The following is a 15,954-nucleotide window of genomic DNA, read 5'->3' on the forward strand; positions in this document are numbered from 1 at the left end:
AGAGACATCCAGTCCCTGATAAGGCTGTAATGATATTGTTACAACTTGTTTGTACCCTGGTGAGATTGCTAAATTAGGTTTTAATAACTTCTGCAATTTGGCTGGTATTAGGAAGTGTGTGGTATAGGCACTAGATCTGAGCTAGGGGAGCTTTGAGAAGTAATATTTCTGCTTTTATAGTTTAAAACAAAGCAGTGCAGTCGACACGGAAGAAAGGAAAAATTGCCAACGTCGTTCTTCAGGTGTTACAATCCATAAAGCTTTTGTCTGCTTCTCTTCATATTTTCTACCTCTTCTCAAATAAGAAGGAACTATTTTGAGGTTGGTATGTTTTTTGGATTTTGCAGGTACAAAACAAACACAAACACTTGCAATGAAAGCTCTGAAGCCTTGCAGCAGGGCTGCACTTGGTGCTCCTTCCTGAAGACGGAGTAACATCACGGACCATATTGCTTCAGTGCTTCAGCTGGTTCAATAGCTGTTGCACGCTGTGCAATAAGAACGCAATCGGCATTTCTAGACTGAAAGAAGATAAAAATGCAATTCAGAATGCACAGTCTCCAGTGTAATTTGAACAAAAATATGATTGATATCAAAGTCAAAATTCAGGTGCTCACTGCTTCTGCACCTGGTATTATTAATGGCAAAAGAGCATCTCAGGAATTATCTTTCAGTGCAGCCACTGAATGTGTGAGGGGAAAATCCCAGTATCCCAGACTTCAGGAAAAGAAAGTCATGTCTGCATCCTTGTGCTGAGTTGAGATATACTGTCTACTCTTAAAGAACATGTAGACATTATTTAAAGACAAGCAGTTGTAAGAAAAATACTAAATGTTTATCAGTGACAAAGCTGCAGAGCCCTGGAGGTTTCTGGTGTCCATAGGTGGCTGCCGTCTTTTGGCTTTGGTCTTCCTCAGAACAAGGGCGCATTCTTTGTTTTAAGCAGTGATCTCAAAATCGAAGGTGGCATCCATTGTACGCACTTCATTGGCTTTTATCCATTGAAACACCACAAAACTGAGGGAGAATGAATTACTTTATATGAACAATCTTATAAATAAATGCAGAGAGAGACCCCTGAGATGCATTTGCTTCAATAAAATGCCTCCTTTACAGCAGCCAGCTAATTTTTGGTGATGTGTACACACAGATGATGTGTGCAGTGACGACTCTGAGGTTCTGCAACAGAAACGATTCTGTGCATGCACTGAGATGATCGAGGAAGCGGGCACTGCGCTGGCCACACAGCAGTGGCGGTGGTGGCTTTGCACGGGTGTTTGGGGTGTGCTACGGGAAGCAGAAGCTGATGATCCCTGTCCCACAGAGCTGCCAGTCGAAGGCATCGACGCAGATGCAGTATGTAAGAGAAAGTAAAATGTGATTCTAAGTGAACTGGTTCTTCTTTGAGTCACAGTTCCCTGAGAAGGATGTACTCCAGTGGATCCCCCTCTGGGCTAGCAGGAGGTCTGGGAAGCCTTACCTGCCTGTCAGAGTGCCACTGGGTTTTATTTCTATAATTACTTTGTTTTGGGCTACAGAAACTTTTCCTGCGAGTGTCTGAAAACAATCAGTACTTCTGTGACTTTATTGGTTTTAGTTAGAAGAGGGACTCTGCCTTGCCTTGGTGCGCATGTGTGCTTGTCACATAGCAGTACGCTGTCCTGTTCCTGCAAACGTGTACCTGCTGCAGATTAACACGGGGGGAGGTGACAGGGGGACACGTTTATGTAAACTTCACTTCTTTTTAATATAGAGCAATTGCTTCTAGACTCTTTATGGCTCTTTCTCATTCTTCATGAGATACATATGTATATCAGCTATAACACACTGTCAGCGAACAGTGGTTTTCAATCAAAAAGACTGTCAGTAAAGCTGATTCACTAACAAGAAAGCTGTCAAGCTGTGACAGCTGCTGTCTTTGCAACCCCAAACAATCTGTTCAGTGCTAACTCTGTCTTATGCTTCCATTTATTATACAGTAGTAATGAGTACTGTCCTTAGAAATATCATTTTGGAGAGTACACCTAGCTACTTTGTTATGTATGTAGAATATATCAAATCAGATCCAAGCTGTAGGAGATAAGTTTTCTACAAAAAAGTTCTACTTGTCATCTGATTTATTTTTTTTCTGAATTCTATATCCTTTTTCAGTATTTATTTCATTTTTGTAGCTAAGCATAAACCTAAAGATTTTATTACTATTGGAAGTGTGGACAAGTATAATTTCTCTTTTTCCCATTGTGCTGAAGAATGGTACCCAACCTTAAATACAACACTAGGATCTACAGAACTGAGTAAAGGAGATTGCCATTAAAGGAGCTGTTCTGATGCTTAATAATTCCAATGTCTGGGAGATCACAAAAATCCAACCCAAAGGAGGAACTGAGCAGTCAATCTGATGCTGCTGTCCAAATGCAGGTGCTGATATTTTTTTAATTAAATAAAAACACATCAACATTCTCTTTAAGCAACCTCTTTCAGCAATAAGTTAGCTTTGCAAACCTGAACCTCTCTTGATTCAGTTTCAATTTATCATTGCCTGACCTGCCATAAATGAGATAGGGAAGAGCTGATTCCATTTTTCTTCTTGTGCATATTTAGTGATGTAATGCATTGCTAGTAAGTCATCTCTTTCAGCTACACCAACCCCAAGTCCTTCAGCTTTTCTGCACTTGGTACTTCAGCTGAGACCATACCAGTGCCCCATCAAGGCCGCGGTTGATAACACAACTGTCTTGCCTCTCTGGGAAGGGCTGGCCTCCCTTCGCGGTGCTGTGCATTGCCAGCTGCCTTCCTGCAGCTCCTCTGTGCTGTGGTCTCACAAGAGTAGGCTGTGGACAGACTAATAGTGCTCAGCCTGCAGTCAGTAGGGAACAGTCTTGTATAAGCTGTTTTCTGGACACATCAGATGATCCTGGTAGACTTCATCGAAGCTCTGCATAAAGCAAACCGTGATGAAACCATTGCTTCTGGGACCTTGGGAAGGCTGGTCGAGGTGCTGGGAACTGAGCACCCGTGTGCCTGATGCTCAGAGGTGCCACCACGGGTGTTTTGGTGGTCTGGGCACCATACAGGGGTAGTACTGAGTAGCAGAATAGTCGGGCCCTGCTGTCTTTTTCCTATAATGCTACTAATGTACCTATGGCATGGTTTCTCACTACCCTTGATGTCTCCTGCCTACTTCATCTGCTTCTGTGCTTTGACTTCCCAAAGGTGCTCACGTAGGACTTGAGCAGCTCTCTTACTGCACTTACGACCTGCGCTGGGGTATTTTGTGTGTTTGTTCCAAAATATCTTTCCTTGAAAAACTACCAGCTTGCTTTAATTCCCTTTCTCCTCAGCTTTACTGCCAAAAGACCTACTCAGTAATTCCTGGAACTTGTTGAAGTCCGTTGCTTTTATCTTCCTTGGAGGAAGAGAAGTAGCACAGTAAAAGCACTCCTGTTTGTTCTCGCCCAGGCTCCCAGCCAATTCTTCCTTCTGGATCGGCATCAAATGCACAGAAGCATCCCCTCTCCTCCTCCTCTTTCCTTAGTACGGCTCCAGGATGCTGACACTCATTTTTCCCCTCTCACCTCCACACACACATTTGAATAACTCTCTGAGATAAAGGAAGGGCGGCAGAGCCGCGGGCTCACTGCCTCAGAGGAAGGTTTCCCACTCAGCTGCCGAGCGAGGGGGAGCCTTGTGGGTGCGAAGGCCTGGGGGGGCCGGGGCCGGCCGGCAGAGCCCCCAGCCCCACGTCCTTCTCCCCCACAGACTGAGGGGTGCTACTCCTGCCCTTGTGGGTACGGCCCCGTCCCAAGGTAGCTGCACTCCTCCAGCCTTGCCCCAAGACATTGCTCTTGCACATGCCGTGCACTGCAGCCTTTAACAGCGAGCTGGCCCGAGTGAAATATTTCTCTTTGCCCCTCACAGCTGTTGCCTGCCTTGCAGCACAAAGCTCATGGCCTCTGGGATCTCCTGGCCCCAGGGACTGCCCGGGCCCACGCAGCAAAGGCACCGCTCTGCTTCTTCATCGGCTGGGGCTCGGTGATATGCCCCTCCACCTCCCTGCAGACCACAGTCAGAGCCTGAAATCCTCCCCTACAGATCCCCTTTAGGTGCTGCAGAGCAGACAGTGGTTCTGCTGGTTCCCCCCAATGCTGTGTTTCTGTTGTGAGCCAGAAAAGTATCTTCTTTTGACTCAGGTAATTACAGACCCTCAGCCATTCTTTGCTGATGAGAAAGTGTCGATGACAACTTTTCCCTCAAATTACAGCAGTAAGAGCAATGGTGCACAAAAAGAGGCATCACATGACAGGAGTTATTTTGTTTCACTGGTGCTCTTTCGAGTTGCTTTTTTTGCCTTGTTTGTTTGTTGGCTTGTTTTGAAGACTGTGAAATTCCCTTTTATTGCAGGTCTTTCCGGGCCTCATTCGAAACCCGCTGAAGTCGACACAAAGTCTTTGACTTCAGTTAAATTTGAATCAAGCTTCAATGGCCAATGAAAGATTAAAACCAACTCCACTGTATCAAACAATGCCAAACACCAAGCGTTTATAGCCCCCTTTATGTCTCGTGCATCTGTTCCTTCCAATGACAAACAAGCCTTGTATGCAAACGTGGGATTAGCTTCGTGCTCGTTCATCGTGGATGGGTGCAGGCAGCCATCGGACGGGTGTGGGTGGGAGAAGCGCTGGGCCTGGTGCCAGGTCCCATGGCACAGGGCAAGGCCTGGGCAGAGGGGGCACAAATGGGGCCGGGGGCCCGGCCTGGTGCTGGTGGAGGTCCCGCAGCAGCGTCTGGCAGCAACGTGGGCCCAGGCAGCACCAACTTGGAGGCAGGGAACGTGGTCAAGGAAAGTGCCTGCATTCACAGACAGGTTTTGCTGACCCGCTGTAAAGTTGCAGCTGTCCCTGCTACAGAAATCACAAACACCGTGCGTGGCCCCACGAACAGGTAATGCCACGACTGTCCGAGCGATGAAGTGCTGGCTGGCGTGGCTGTGGCAAGAGGAACCTGCCCTGAGGCCACGAGGGGAGCCCGGGCATTGCTCCAACACCAGAACATCCCACTGAGCATGAGACAGAAGTACCTGCACAGGGGCACCTGAAGGGAACGCGGTTAGGAAAAGGCTTTGATGGAAAATGGATTAGGTAGATGAAGCAGTAAGATAAAATCTGCTGGACAAAAAAGCAAAGCTGCCCTTCCATCTATGTGCTCGCCTGCTTACACTGCCTTATGTAGAACTCTAGAGGTACACATTTGCTTTGTTGGGTCTTGGAGTTAAGTTTATTCCTCTTCTTTCTTGTCGTGCAAGTACTTGTAAAACACATTGTTAGGAATTCCTGTCTGCTAGCCTATTATTTACCAAGTATTATTTTGTGTTGCTGTTTTGGGTTTTTTGTTTTGTTGTTTTTGTTGTTGTTTTTTTTTTTCCACAAAACAATTACTTACGGATTTTAAGCTTTCCTCTCAACTTAGCACTGGGAGGTTTTATATTCAAAAAATATAAATTGCACAGCAGCCGGTGATTTTGATGATCTGTTATAATGCAATCCATTAGACACAGCTGAGGGAGACGCACATTCCAGGAAATTCTGATGCACCCTGCAACATGCAAAATGAAGCTAAAGGATGCTTGAGATTCTGCTTACTCTCTGGCAGCTAGCTCAAGGTATTTGCGTGTCTGTTTAATTAATCCATGTATAAAGTATAATGTTTGGTGAAGTTAAGTTCTGAATCGGAAAGAGGAGCAGAAAAGAGATGTTAGGTCACATCCAGAAATGCAGAAGCTGAACTGAATGCTTACTTACAGGTTGTATGTTTGCATTTAAAATGTATATGCATAAATACATCAAGACCCTACTGAATTCAGTTTTTTTTTCAGAAGTCATCAAGAAGAGATGGAAAAAATAAGCCTTTTACTTGTTTAGCAGAGTGATTGCTTAAGGACGCTTATCTCAAATATTGCCACAGCCTGGAGAAGTTTCTGATATGAAGAGGCAGCTATCAAACTATTCGTTTGGGAAGGGCTGGGGCTGCTGCTCTGAACAAGATAGAGAAAATATAGCCTCTAGACTATGGGAAGACCACCTTTATTAGTTAAAGTACAAGTAATACTGTTTCACTTACAAAGATTCGTTCCTTTATTGGGAGGATGCAATACATCTATAAAAAGTAAATATATGAATATTGCTTGTACCTGTTTTTCTGTAGCCTAAAACAGATCTTAGAAAACCTGTTTTCTTACCTGAAAGGCTCAATCTTGACACACTGGAGAGCAATTTCACTAATAAAAGAGTACGTTAGGATGCCAAATTAAAATCTGATGGAAACAGGAAAAATAAAAGACTTTTTTGACATTTACAATTAATGCCACAAAAATGTTAGTTTAATCAGACAATATGGTTAATCACAAAGGTGAAATTGAAAGTTGCCAGCCCTGAATGCTAGTGTAAAAGTTAATAAATTCAGCTCTTAATCATTATGCACATGCTAGTTATAATAATTTACTGTCCATACCAAATCTTTATAAGCATTGTAATTAAATATAAAATGCACATTAGAATTATAATGAGTAATTAGGGCAACATAACTAATATGCATAAAAGTCCCGAAGCTCATTAAAATGTTAAAAGATGAAACCTGTTCTAGCTGGAGGTTTTTTGCATATTTTCTGCGCCTGTCTGAATGCCAGTGTATTTCATGCATTGTTTTTAGTGTTCCTTCAGACATTTAAAAGCAAAATGAAAATATTTGGGTAGGAAACCAGACTCTGCAGTACTTTGCGTCGTTTTTGGATGGAACATAAGTTGTAGAATTTGATTTCCCAGCACAAACGCCTGACTCATGCAAACATGTTGGTGGTATCAGATGAGCAGCAACTGAGCAGAACGCAATTACAGAGCCCTTTTAGCAGAGGAGAGGGAGACGAAGATGATAGTTTTCACGTCTTTCTCATTAACGCCCTGGGGGAGAGATGAAGTGCAGCGAGTACTCAGCACCATCACATCAAGCTTTAATAGGAGTATTTTTAAAAGCTTCAGTTGTTTCACCAAAATGTAAGGGGATTTGCACCCACCGAGTGTTGTGTTGCCTGCTCCCCCTGCTGTTGTGTCCCCCTGCTCCCACCCTGACTCGCAGACATCTCCTCTTGCATTGGGTCAGGACAGGAGCACCCCAGCTGCTGGCACTGCACTGTGCTCCCATCCTGCTTGGGGCTTCCTTGTGCTGCTTCTGATAAGAAGTACAAATACATTTAAACTATTAGTGTTACACAAGGGTTCCTCGTTACCATCAGATTTACATGTCACTGCAGCATCCTCTGTGAGCCCACTGGCTTTTGTGCTCTCGCTCTGCACCAACCTGCGGCTGCCGTCCCCTCCTCGCGGAGGCTCTCCCTGCCCTGCTTTCACTCTACTCTGTTGAGACAAGTTTCTCTTTCGTCACTCGCTTGTGTATTTATTGCTGTTTGCAGTGAAGTGCTACAGGCACACCCAGAAATACATCTGTGCCTCTACAACACAAACAGAATCTTTTCCTGCATAAGCTGAGGGAGAAGAGACAGTGACATCTTCAGCTCTGAGGCTGTGGAGTTTAAGGGATGGCTGAAGCCTTATCCACCCAGTGCCTCCCTTTGGCCTTGGATTCTCTTGTATTGATAAATTTCTCATGTATTTCCACTATTGTTTCCAGTTGTAATTAGTTTATTTTAATTCTGCCTTTTAAAGCTGCTCATCCTGTTTACCTTTATTAACTTTTTTGTCAGGTCTTTAAGCTTTTGCCCACCTGTATTTATTCCTTACCTTCTATTGCCCACTAAAGACATGTGCTAGCATCTGTACGTTCAGTCAGTCAGCAGAATATAGCAGGACTGAATCCTTAATGACACTAAATGCTTTTCTGCAGCAGTTTGTCATCACTATTAAACTCCAGAATGAAGGTGGCGTGCTGGATGTGCAGTCCGCACCCTGTCGATTCACCGAGCAGCAGCAGGACCAAGGCACAGCCTCCCACTGTCGGCACAGCTCAGCAGGGTTTGGTGTGACGGCGCGATGACTTGTGGTGTCAGCGGCAGGAATGCTAACACCACTTGGAGAGCTCACTATGGCCTCGCACGAAGCCTGCCAGGAGGCTGGGGAGGCCTCTAATTGCCTTCGGGTTGAGCAGGATTGAAATCTTCTCCCTCGCAGCATGAGAGAACTGGGTCCCCTGGCCCTTAGCAGGGTGGGCGCGCTGGGTGCCCCCTGCGTGTTCGGAGCCGCGGGCTGGCCAGGCCAGGCAAGGCAAAGGGAAATAACAGGAGCTAGCGAGGGGTAGGTGTGGCAGGGACCTTCGGGGCTGGGAAGTGCCGGGTGCTGTCCCGGCGTGCAGAGGGCTGTGAAGAGCCCCCCTGCAGGCCATGCTGCCGCCTGGGACATCCAGGGACAGGCTGGTGGAGCTGCTGTGGGACGAGCTGGGACCCAGGGAGACGTCCGCGTGTGGTGGCAGCTGCCACGGCTCGAGCCTCCGCCTGCTTCAGCACCTCACCAAGGGAGGCTGGGCCACGCTGGCCTCCGGGAGGGTGAACTGAAAGCATTACAGCAAGGCTGATAGCAAAGACAAGATCAAACCATAAATGTCTTCTCCAAAATGGGTTTTTGCTGGCTGAATGGAAAACATTTAGAAAATATATGAAATTGGAAGCCTGAGAATCTCCTCCCATGTGTTTTTCCTCTCCAAAACAAACCTTGGCAGCCTGAAGCAGCAGGTCTTCAGGTGCATAATCTCATCTGAATTACCCTCTCTCCCGTACCAATGGGAGCAGGAGGCTCTGAGGAATTTGGGCTCAGTGCCCTGATCACTGCACTCAAAGTGTACCTGAATCACATAATTTGTCCTTACACTATAAACGAGAAAATAACCTGACAACAAAAAATATGAGAGAACGATGATTCTAAGCTGTCTTTGGTTTGTGTTTTAATATCAATGTTAGCCAGGGGTTTCCTAGAGCAAAGAATATTGATTTTTATTTGTATTTTTTTCTGAACTCTGAGCAAACAGAAGCTGGGCTCCTTCTGAGAGGCGATCTGAGGAAACCTCGGGCTCCTGCCGGATGGGGCTCAAAGCCATCATGGTGGGAGCGACAGGAGGGCAGGCAATGGCGTGGGCGACAAGGCTGCTGCTGCAGCAGGTCCGAGACCCCAGCGTCTGCCTCAAGTTCTGCTGAGCTCTGCCTGGGGCTTCTGAGCTGCTCTGCTCTGTGTCTGGAAAGTTACTCCAAATCGTTAAGGCTAGATTGAATTGATCTTTTGACTGCATGGTCATACAGATATAAAGAGCAGCGCCTAACTGTACATTTTTATGGATCAGTTTATTTTTAAATTTATTGCCAAGAGATGGTCTGCATTTATTAACACACGCACACACACAAAAAAAGCAAAAGGTGAGCAGGCCACATTGAGAAGTTTGAAAGTGGTACTTTGGAAAAAAACTTCCTGTATTACGCAGGTCTTTGCTGGCCTTCTATTTTCTGTTCTTGCCTAACTCATAAGGATTGTATATTGTCCATGTAGTGTCCACACAGTGTGGTGTATTTATTTCAATTCCAACTTTGTTGCTAATAATCCTGCCCACTCTGAGTTACAAGAGCAAGCACTCCCACTCCCCAGGCATAATGCAGAACAGCGTTCACCTACGAGGAAGCTTTGCCAGGAGGCACCGTGCAGGGCTGTTACAGGGGGTTTGGATGATGTACCCATGCCTGCTGCTTTAGGGCTGCAGGCTGAGCACGCCGAAACCACACGGAGCCGGGGTGGCCGGGCTGTCCTGCGCAGGACAGGCCCCATGGCCACAGCACCAAGACTCAATGCCACGCAGGATCTGTGGCACTGCCTGCCGATGCCCTGCAGCCGTGGGACGTGGGACCTCATCCCCGTGTCAGGGGAGGGATTGTCATGCTCGAGCACGGCTGGGCACAGCCACACGCTGCTGGTGGGCGAGGTGGTGCCGGGCTGCGGGCACCGGGCAGGAGCTGGGCCCAGCACTGCCCTGGGGCGCCTGCTGGCAGAGCAGCAGCGGGGCCATGTGCTGCCGCCTCACTGGGTGCTGCTCACCCTCCTGCTGTGTCTTTCATCTCTGACTCTAAAATATTGCCTCTCCATCACACACACACCTTGGTATTTCTTGTTCCATGTTGAGATCTCATAAGCAAGAGAGGTTTTGCAGGTGCCCACACCAAGATGAGAGCCTGGGCTTGCTGTGGGGATCCTGTCCAGCTGCTGACTGGTGCGCGTTTGAGTAAATTGTGACTGAAATACGTGAGATGGCAACAGCTTAAACCAAACTTTCAGTGCATGAAAGGTGTCTGCGGGGCCTGGCCCAGGGGTGGGGATGGATGCTGGGACATATGGACTTGCCAAAGCTCTGATACTACCCCTCGGAGCAGACAGGATCTGGAGATGTTCCCAACAAAAATGAAAAGCTGTGGTGAAAATAAAGGGGAAAAGAGAAGCGTGGGGTGGCATCTATGCACAGGATGCTGACTCGTCAGGTGTAAGACGGGCAGTCAGGCTAACTGGGGCAGTGGGGGAAGAAGTACCTCAGTGAGGCAGCATTGTGGGACATCAGCATGGCTTGTGTGTATAAAAACGTCGCATGCAGACTGTACGGGGCCATCCCTCTGCTCCACTTGGCAACGTCTCCCTGATTGCACTGCGTCTCGTTTCGGGTGTGGGTTTCCAGACACCAGAAAAAACAACAAGCAAGTTTTTGGGGGAGTGTGATCTCTGAGATGAAAGAACTGAGAACCTTTTAGACTGAGTGTGTTTAGATAAATGAGGACTGAGAGTAAGAGTGCACAAGTCTTTAAATGGGTTAAAGCCTCGCTCCAAGAGCAACTCAGTGGCACTCTTCCTATCCTGGGGGGTAACCCAGTGGCAGCTCAGAGCCAGGGCTCTCCCACCACGCAGCCAGGCAAGCAGCAGGACCAGGTCCCAGCTTTCGGCAGCCTTTGCTTGCCAGGTGCCTGTGCAGGTGGCTTCAGTGTTCTTCTGCCGCTCAGGTGCTGCTTTTGTATGGTTTATCTTGAACAATTTTCATATTACTCCTTTGAACACTTCGGGATTAGGAGCTGAGTTGTGAACTTTGTGGTGCTTTTGGCAGCTGCTGGTGTCCTTCAGTGCTGCTGGAGCAGCAGCAAATGTAACCGGTGTCTTCATGTGCTCCATCTCACTCAAACTTATGCCTTAAAAGCCGCGGCTGCATGAACTGCAGCATTGCTCAGGAAGGAGTCAGGTTTATAAGTACTTGCTATTTTCATGGAGTCACAGTTTTGACAAAAAGATCTCATTTGTTCCTGTGTGCTTTATGGAGAAGTAGTCATGCAAATTGGTTATGCTGATTATCCACTTGAAATTTTAATGTTACCAGTTGAAAGTGAATATTTATTCACAGACGTTTGTATGGGTTTGTTCCATGTAATCATTGGGAAGAGGAAGCAGAAGGGTGAGGGTGTGTTTGCCCGTGGCAGAGGAAGCTGCTCCCACATCCCCAGCAGCAGGGCAGCCCGGGCCTGGCCCCCTGCTCCCTTCCTGCCCCACACTTTTACCAGGAGCAGAGTTTCTACAGGCTGGGCCCACTGCTCCCATCCCATCCCACACTTTCACCCAGGTGCAGTGTTTCCAGCTGTGGGGACAGTGCATGGGACCCCGTCCGGCCCGCGGTCACTGCGGTGCCAGCAGTGCCACCAGCTCCGGAGATAGCTTTAATTACACTTCAGGGCAATTTGTGACGATGAGTGCCCGTGTGCAGCGATGGGAGCGCCAAGGGGAGCACTGTGAGTGAATGCCTACTTTGTGGGCTCTTTCATGACATCGAGCTCCTGCCTCCTGCCCAGCACATCCATGGTGCGGTGCAGCCCGTGCAGGCTGCGTGGCTGCTGCTCTGCTCAGGAGTGTATCCAGAGCTCCCTGGGCGTAGCTCCTGCCATAAAAGATTATGGCCTCTTAGCGTGGCGTGCTGAACTGTGGATGAGGTGGGGAAGGAACAGATGCGAGGCAGTCAGCGTTTTACACGTACATAAACACCTTAAAGCAACATCTGGAAAATTGCTTGGGAAAAAAAAAAAAAAATCAACAGATTTTTATTTATAAGTTCTGTGGTTTAGATTTTATAGCATTTTACGATGCACATAAATTGTTGTTTAAAAACAGAGAGTGTAAAAGAAATTCCAGGGGGAAGGCAATTGTTGTTCAGACTTAACTTCGATAATCTCTTTCCTGAGGAATTCACTGTCTTCTGTTTTCAGCTTACAGTTGCCTTTCGCTGGCAACTGGAAAAGCCAACAATCGCCTTTTACCTTTATTTGTATCCGTAATTCCAAGTTTAAAATGTTTGTTCAGATTTATGATGTTTGCTATTTAAGACAAAATGTACTTTCTGAAATAAATCCATACCCAGTGTAACAGTGGGAAGGTCATGCCTGCTATACGGTATTTGGGCTGAGTCATACTTGTGAAGGTAAGTTTGTCTTTTTACTATGCAACAAGAGATCCCAAAGGCCACCCGTGCCTGGGGGCGTTTTGGAAGGCCTGATGCAGAAGATGGTGGCACGAGGCACGGCATGGCTCGGGGCTCAGCACCCCAGGGCGGGCGCACCGCTCGCCTCCCCCGACCCAGCCCCTGCGGCACCGCACCGTGCCCGTCGGGGGGGTCTCAGGAGCCGAAAGCACCCTGCGTGACAGCGACAGCCACGCGACATTGTACTTCACACTGGGTGACCGAGGTGAACAAACAGATCGTTCGGTATGGGATTAATACTCTTTGTGTCTCAGTTATGTTTTCACACCAGATACAGAGATCTGTGTCAGTCTGCTGTGTGGGATAAGTTTTACACTGCTGGAGGAAAGCATGGTTGAATGTGAATCAAGCTGGAAAACACGCACCAGGCTGAGTAACGCAAAGCGTGCTGAAGAGAAGCGGAGTTAAACAGTCTTCGTATTTATGTGCAAATGTCTATTTTACAATTTTTTTTTCAGTTGCCCCCACAATTCAGGAACTTAAGTCCAGCGGCGTGATGCTCGGAGGGAACGGACTGATACGGTGTGAAGGTGCAGGCGTTCCTGCCCCGGTCTTTGAGTGGTACAGAGGAGAGAGGAAGTAAGTAGCCCTGCCTGCCCTCGCTTGGTGCCGCTGGGGCCACTGGTGCCACTCGCGTGTCCCCGCAGGGACCGGGCTGCAGGAGAGCTGAGGCAGGGGCAGAGCTCATGGTGGCAGCGGGTGCTGGGGTTTTTCCCCCCAAAAAACACAGCACAGGCTGCTGCCCTCACACCGCTCCCCTCGCTGCAGAGCTGTGCACGGCTTGAGCAGCGCAGCTTCGGAGGTGCTGGCTGCCAGCAGCTGTGCTGTGTGCCTTCTGAGGGAGTTTCTTCGTTTTCTTGCAGTCTTAGCTTTTGTGCTCATAAATGAGGCATAATAGGACTGTCCGTGGCTGGGCTGTGATGGTGATAATTGCCATAATGAGCCTAAGGTTTAAACATGCTTTAGTAATTGCAGCCTTATAAGTATAGTAACCAGAAAGGCCCTGAAAATGCCTGATGAAAAAGCCTACTAAAAAGAGGTATTTTTTTTATAGAAGGCTTTTTTAAAAAGAAAAAAAAAAAAAAAAAAAGCCATCATAGCTTTCCTACTGAGAGCTTCGGGGGTGAGAAGGCGGGCTGATTAGCAAGACTTTCAGCCAAATCTTCATGGCTACAGTTCTTCACCCAGTTGCACCGTTGGCAGTGTGGGCCATGGGTTTTCAGTCCACTGGCTTGAGCAGAGCTGCTGCACCTCCCAGCATCTGAAGGCGGCCAGGGGCACACTGCCAGTCCGAACCCTAAAACTTCATCATGTGCTTTGGTGTTGTTCACAGCCAGCTTTGCTTTCATGTCCTTAATGCTATGTGATGATAACTGGCATCTCTGTAGGATCTTTTTTTTCGAACAGATTTTGTTTTACAACTCTTACCTTACCTAAGGTATTATTTCTCTTAAGTTTGAGTATTGGTGCAGGTGACAGTGGCTGTTCTCCCTGATAGGCAGCTGTCCACACACATCTACTGGGTTCTGGAATTTCCCGGCTTCTGAGTGCTGGGTTTCTCATCAGCTCTAAGATCCCATTAAACCTGGGAGCTGACATGAGAATATTAATGACCATATTTCATAGGAAACCATCTGTCAGCTCATTGCTCAGTGGCCAGCTGCTCCCCTTTAGGAACACTGCTCTTCTTCCTTTCCAACTTCTCACGGCAGTCATAACCATCGCCCTTTGACCATTTATTAAAGCATTCTTAAAAACAATATAATTGACCTTTACTGTATATAACAGTAGAGGTTTTCCCTCTGTTGGATAAATTAATCTACATCCTGTTTCTAAAGATGCGTATTATATTGTACATATGTTGGGGGGAGATGTAACAAATATATTTTATGTACTAACTATTGTAGCACAGGTTTTAGTATAAACCATAGCATTCTGGATTCAATTAACCATTTCCAGCATGATAATCACCTTCCTATTTATGAAAGTCACCAATTCCTTTCTTCATGAGTGCATTCAGTGTCACAAGAGCAGCAGGAAGGAATAAACAGAGCATTTCAGGACACCGAAGCTGTGCCTTCTGTTTTCCATTTCAGTTGTTGTATCACCTGAGGCTTGCTGTAATCAGCAAGACATGTACTGTCCTATTGTGTCTTACCGCTCAAATATTCTGCTAAATCTAATGGTACATCTTTTTTTGCTAAACTGCTTTTTACAGACATGCTAAACACACATGACTACAAAGGTACTGGGAACCTCCAAACCACCACTTGCAGGACAGAGGAAGGTGTACACACGTTGTTTTGCCTCCAGTATTTCCCCTTTACCTTGCAAAGATGGAAGGCCAGCACAGAACGAGCCTTGGACAGCTCATTCATTGTTATAAGACAAAACTGAGAAGAGTTGGCTTTCATAAATAGCGGAGAGTAGCATGTACATTACCCTGCAGATAATTTGCTGGTGTATTGCAAGACTATATACGGGGAGTTCACACCCTGCTATGTCTTTGGCTAATAGAATAGAGAGAATCCCATTTTCTTCTGTTAGTCTTGGACTGAAACCCTTTTTTCTTTTTGTAAAGCAGGATGAATCTTTGAATAAATGAATAGTGGGAGTTAGAGCCGAAATCCTAATATATGTTCAGTGTCTGAAAGGAGCCTTTTGGGTCTGTAAATTGCATTGTTGTTACTTAGGTTGATGTAAATCAAAACCCACAGTTTCCAGGCTCCTGGGATCATCTCATCGTAAAACAGTCATTAAACCTAAAAATAAAAGCAGTCACAGACTCCATCCAGTTACACCTACAAGGAGCTCGCAGGGCTAATTGTACCTCATCACCAGGCTTACAGCAGTTCTTGCTCATTAATTTTCCTTAAGCGTTGGCTATGAGCGTGCTGTGCCATGTCCTTCCACAGCCCAAGGTGAGAAGCATGAAGCCCTCAACGTGTAGCCCTGGGACCTGTGCTTTTTACCTGAACGTGCAGGTTGACCACTTCTCCTGTCCTGTCGCTGGGGAAAGGCGAGGAGGGGTCTTGTAGTCACTTTAATCTGCAAAAATGGTGCCATGAGCTCCGTGCAGGAGCCTGTGCTGGCTGAGATGCCGGGGGTGCCCAGCAGCTCCCGGCGGTGGCACCGTGGGGAGGGAGCTGAGGAAGGGCCATCGCAGTGACTGGGTCTGAGCACTTTGACTCCCCATTAGGAACCAAAACACACAATTGCATCCCACTGAAAAGGGACTGAAAGTTTGGGGAAGAGTTAGTAAAAACTTCTTAAAATCATAATAGCATTTGGCTTCTAAACCTGCACAGGGATCCCCTGTGCGGGGGGGAGGCTTTGCTGTGCTGACTCCTCGCATCTGAAACTCACAGCTCAAGTATATTATATTACAGGGCTACGCAGAAATTACATCTC

At 47.0% G+C, this 15,954-nt stretch overlaps 1 protein-coding gene across 1 annotated transcript in view; it reads left to right on the forward strand.

The window, feature by feature from the left end:
- Nucleotides 1-15,954, forward strand: part of NEGR1 (neuronal growth regulator 1) — a gene marked incomplete at both ends in the record, with an annotated part of 237,853 nt that overhangs the window by 170,230 nt on the left and 51,669 nt on the right. Inside the window, one exon of the mRNA XM_084290681.1 lies at nucleotides 13,002-13,122. Coding sequence (XP_084146807.1) covers nucleotides 13,002-13,122 — 121 coding nt within the window. The remainder of the gene's footprint in view (nucleotides 1-13,001; nucleotides 13,123-15,954) is intronic.

This window comes from Netta rufina, assembly GCF_964035555.1.
Source record: "Netta rufina genome assembly, chromosome: 8".
In the NCBI taxonomy this organism is placed as follows: Eukaryota; Metazoa; Chordata; class Aves; order Anseriformes; family Anatidae; genus Netta; species Netta rufina.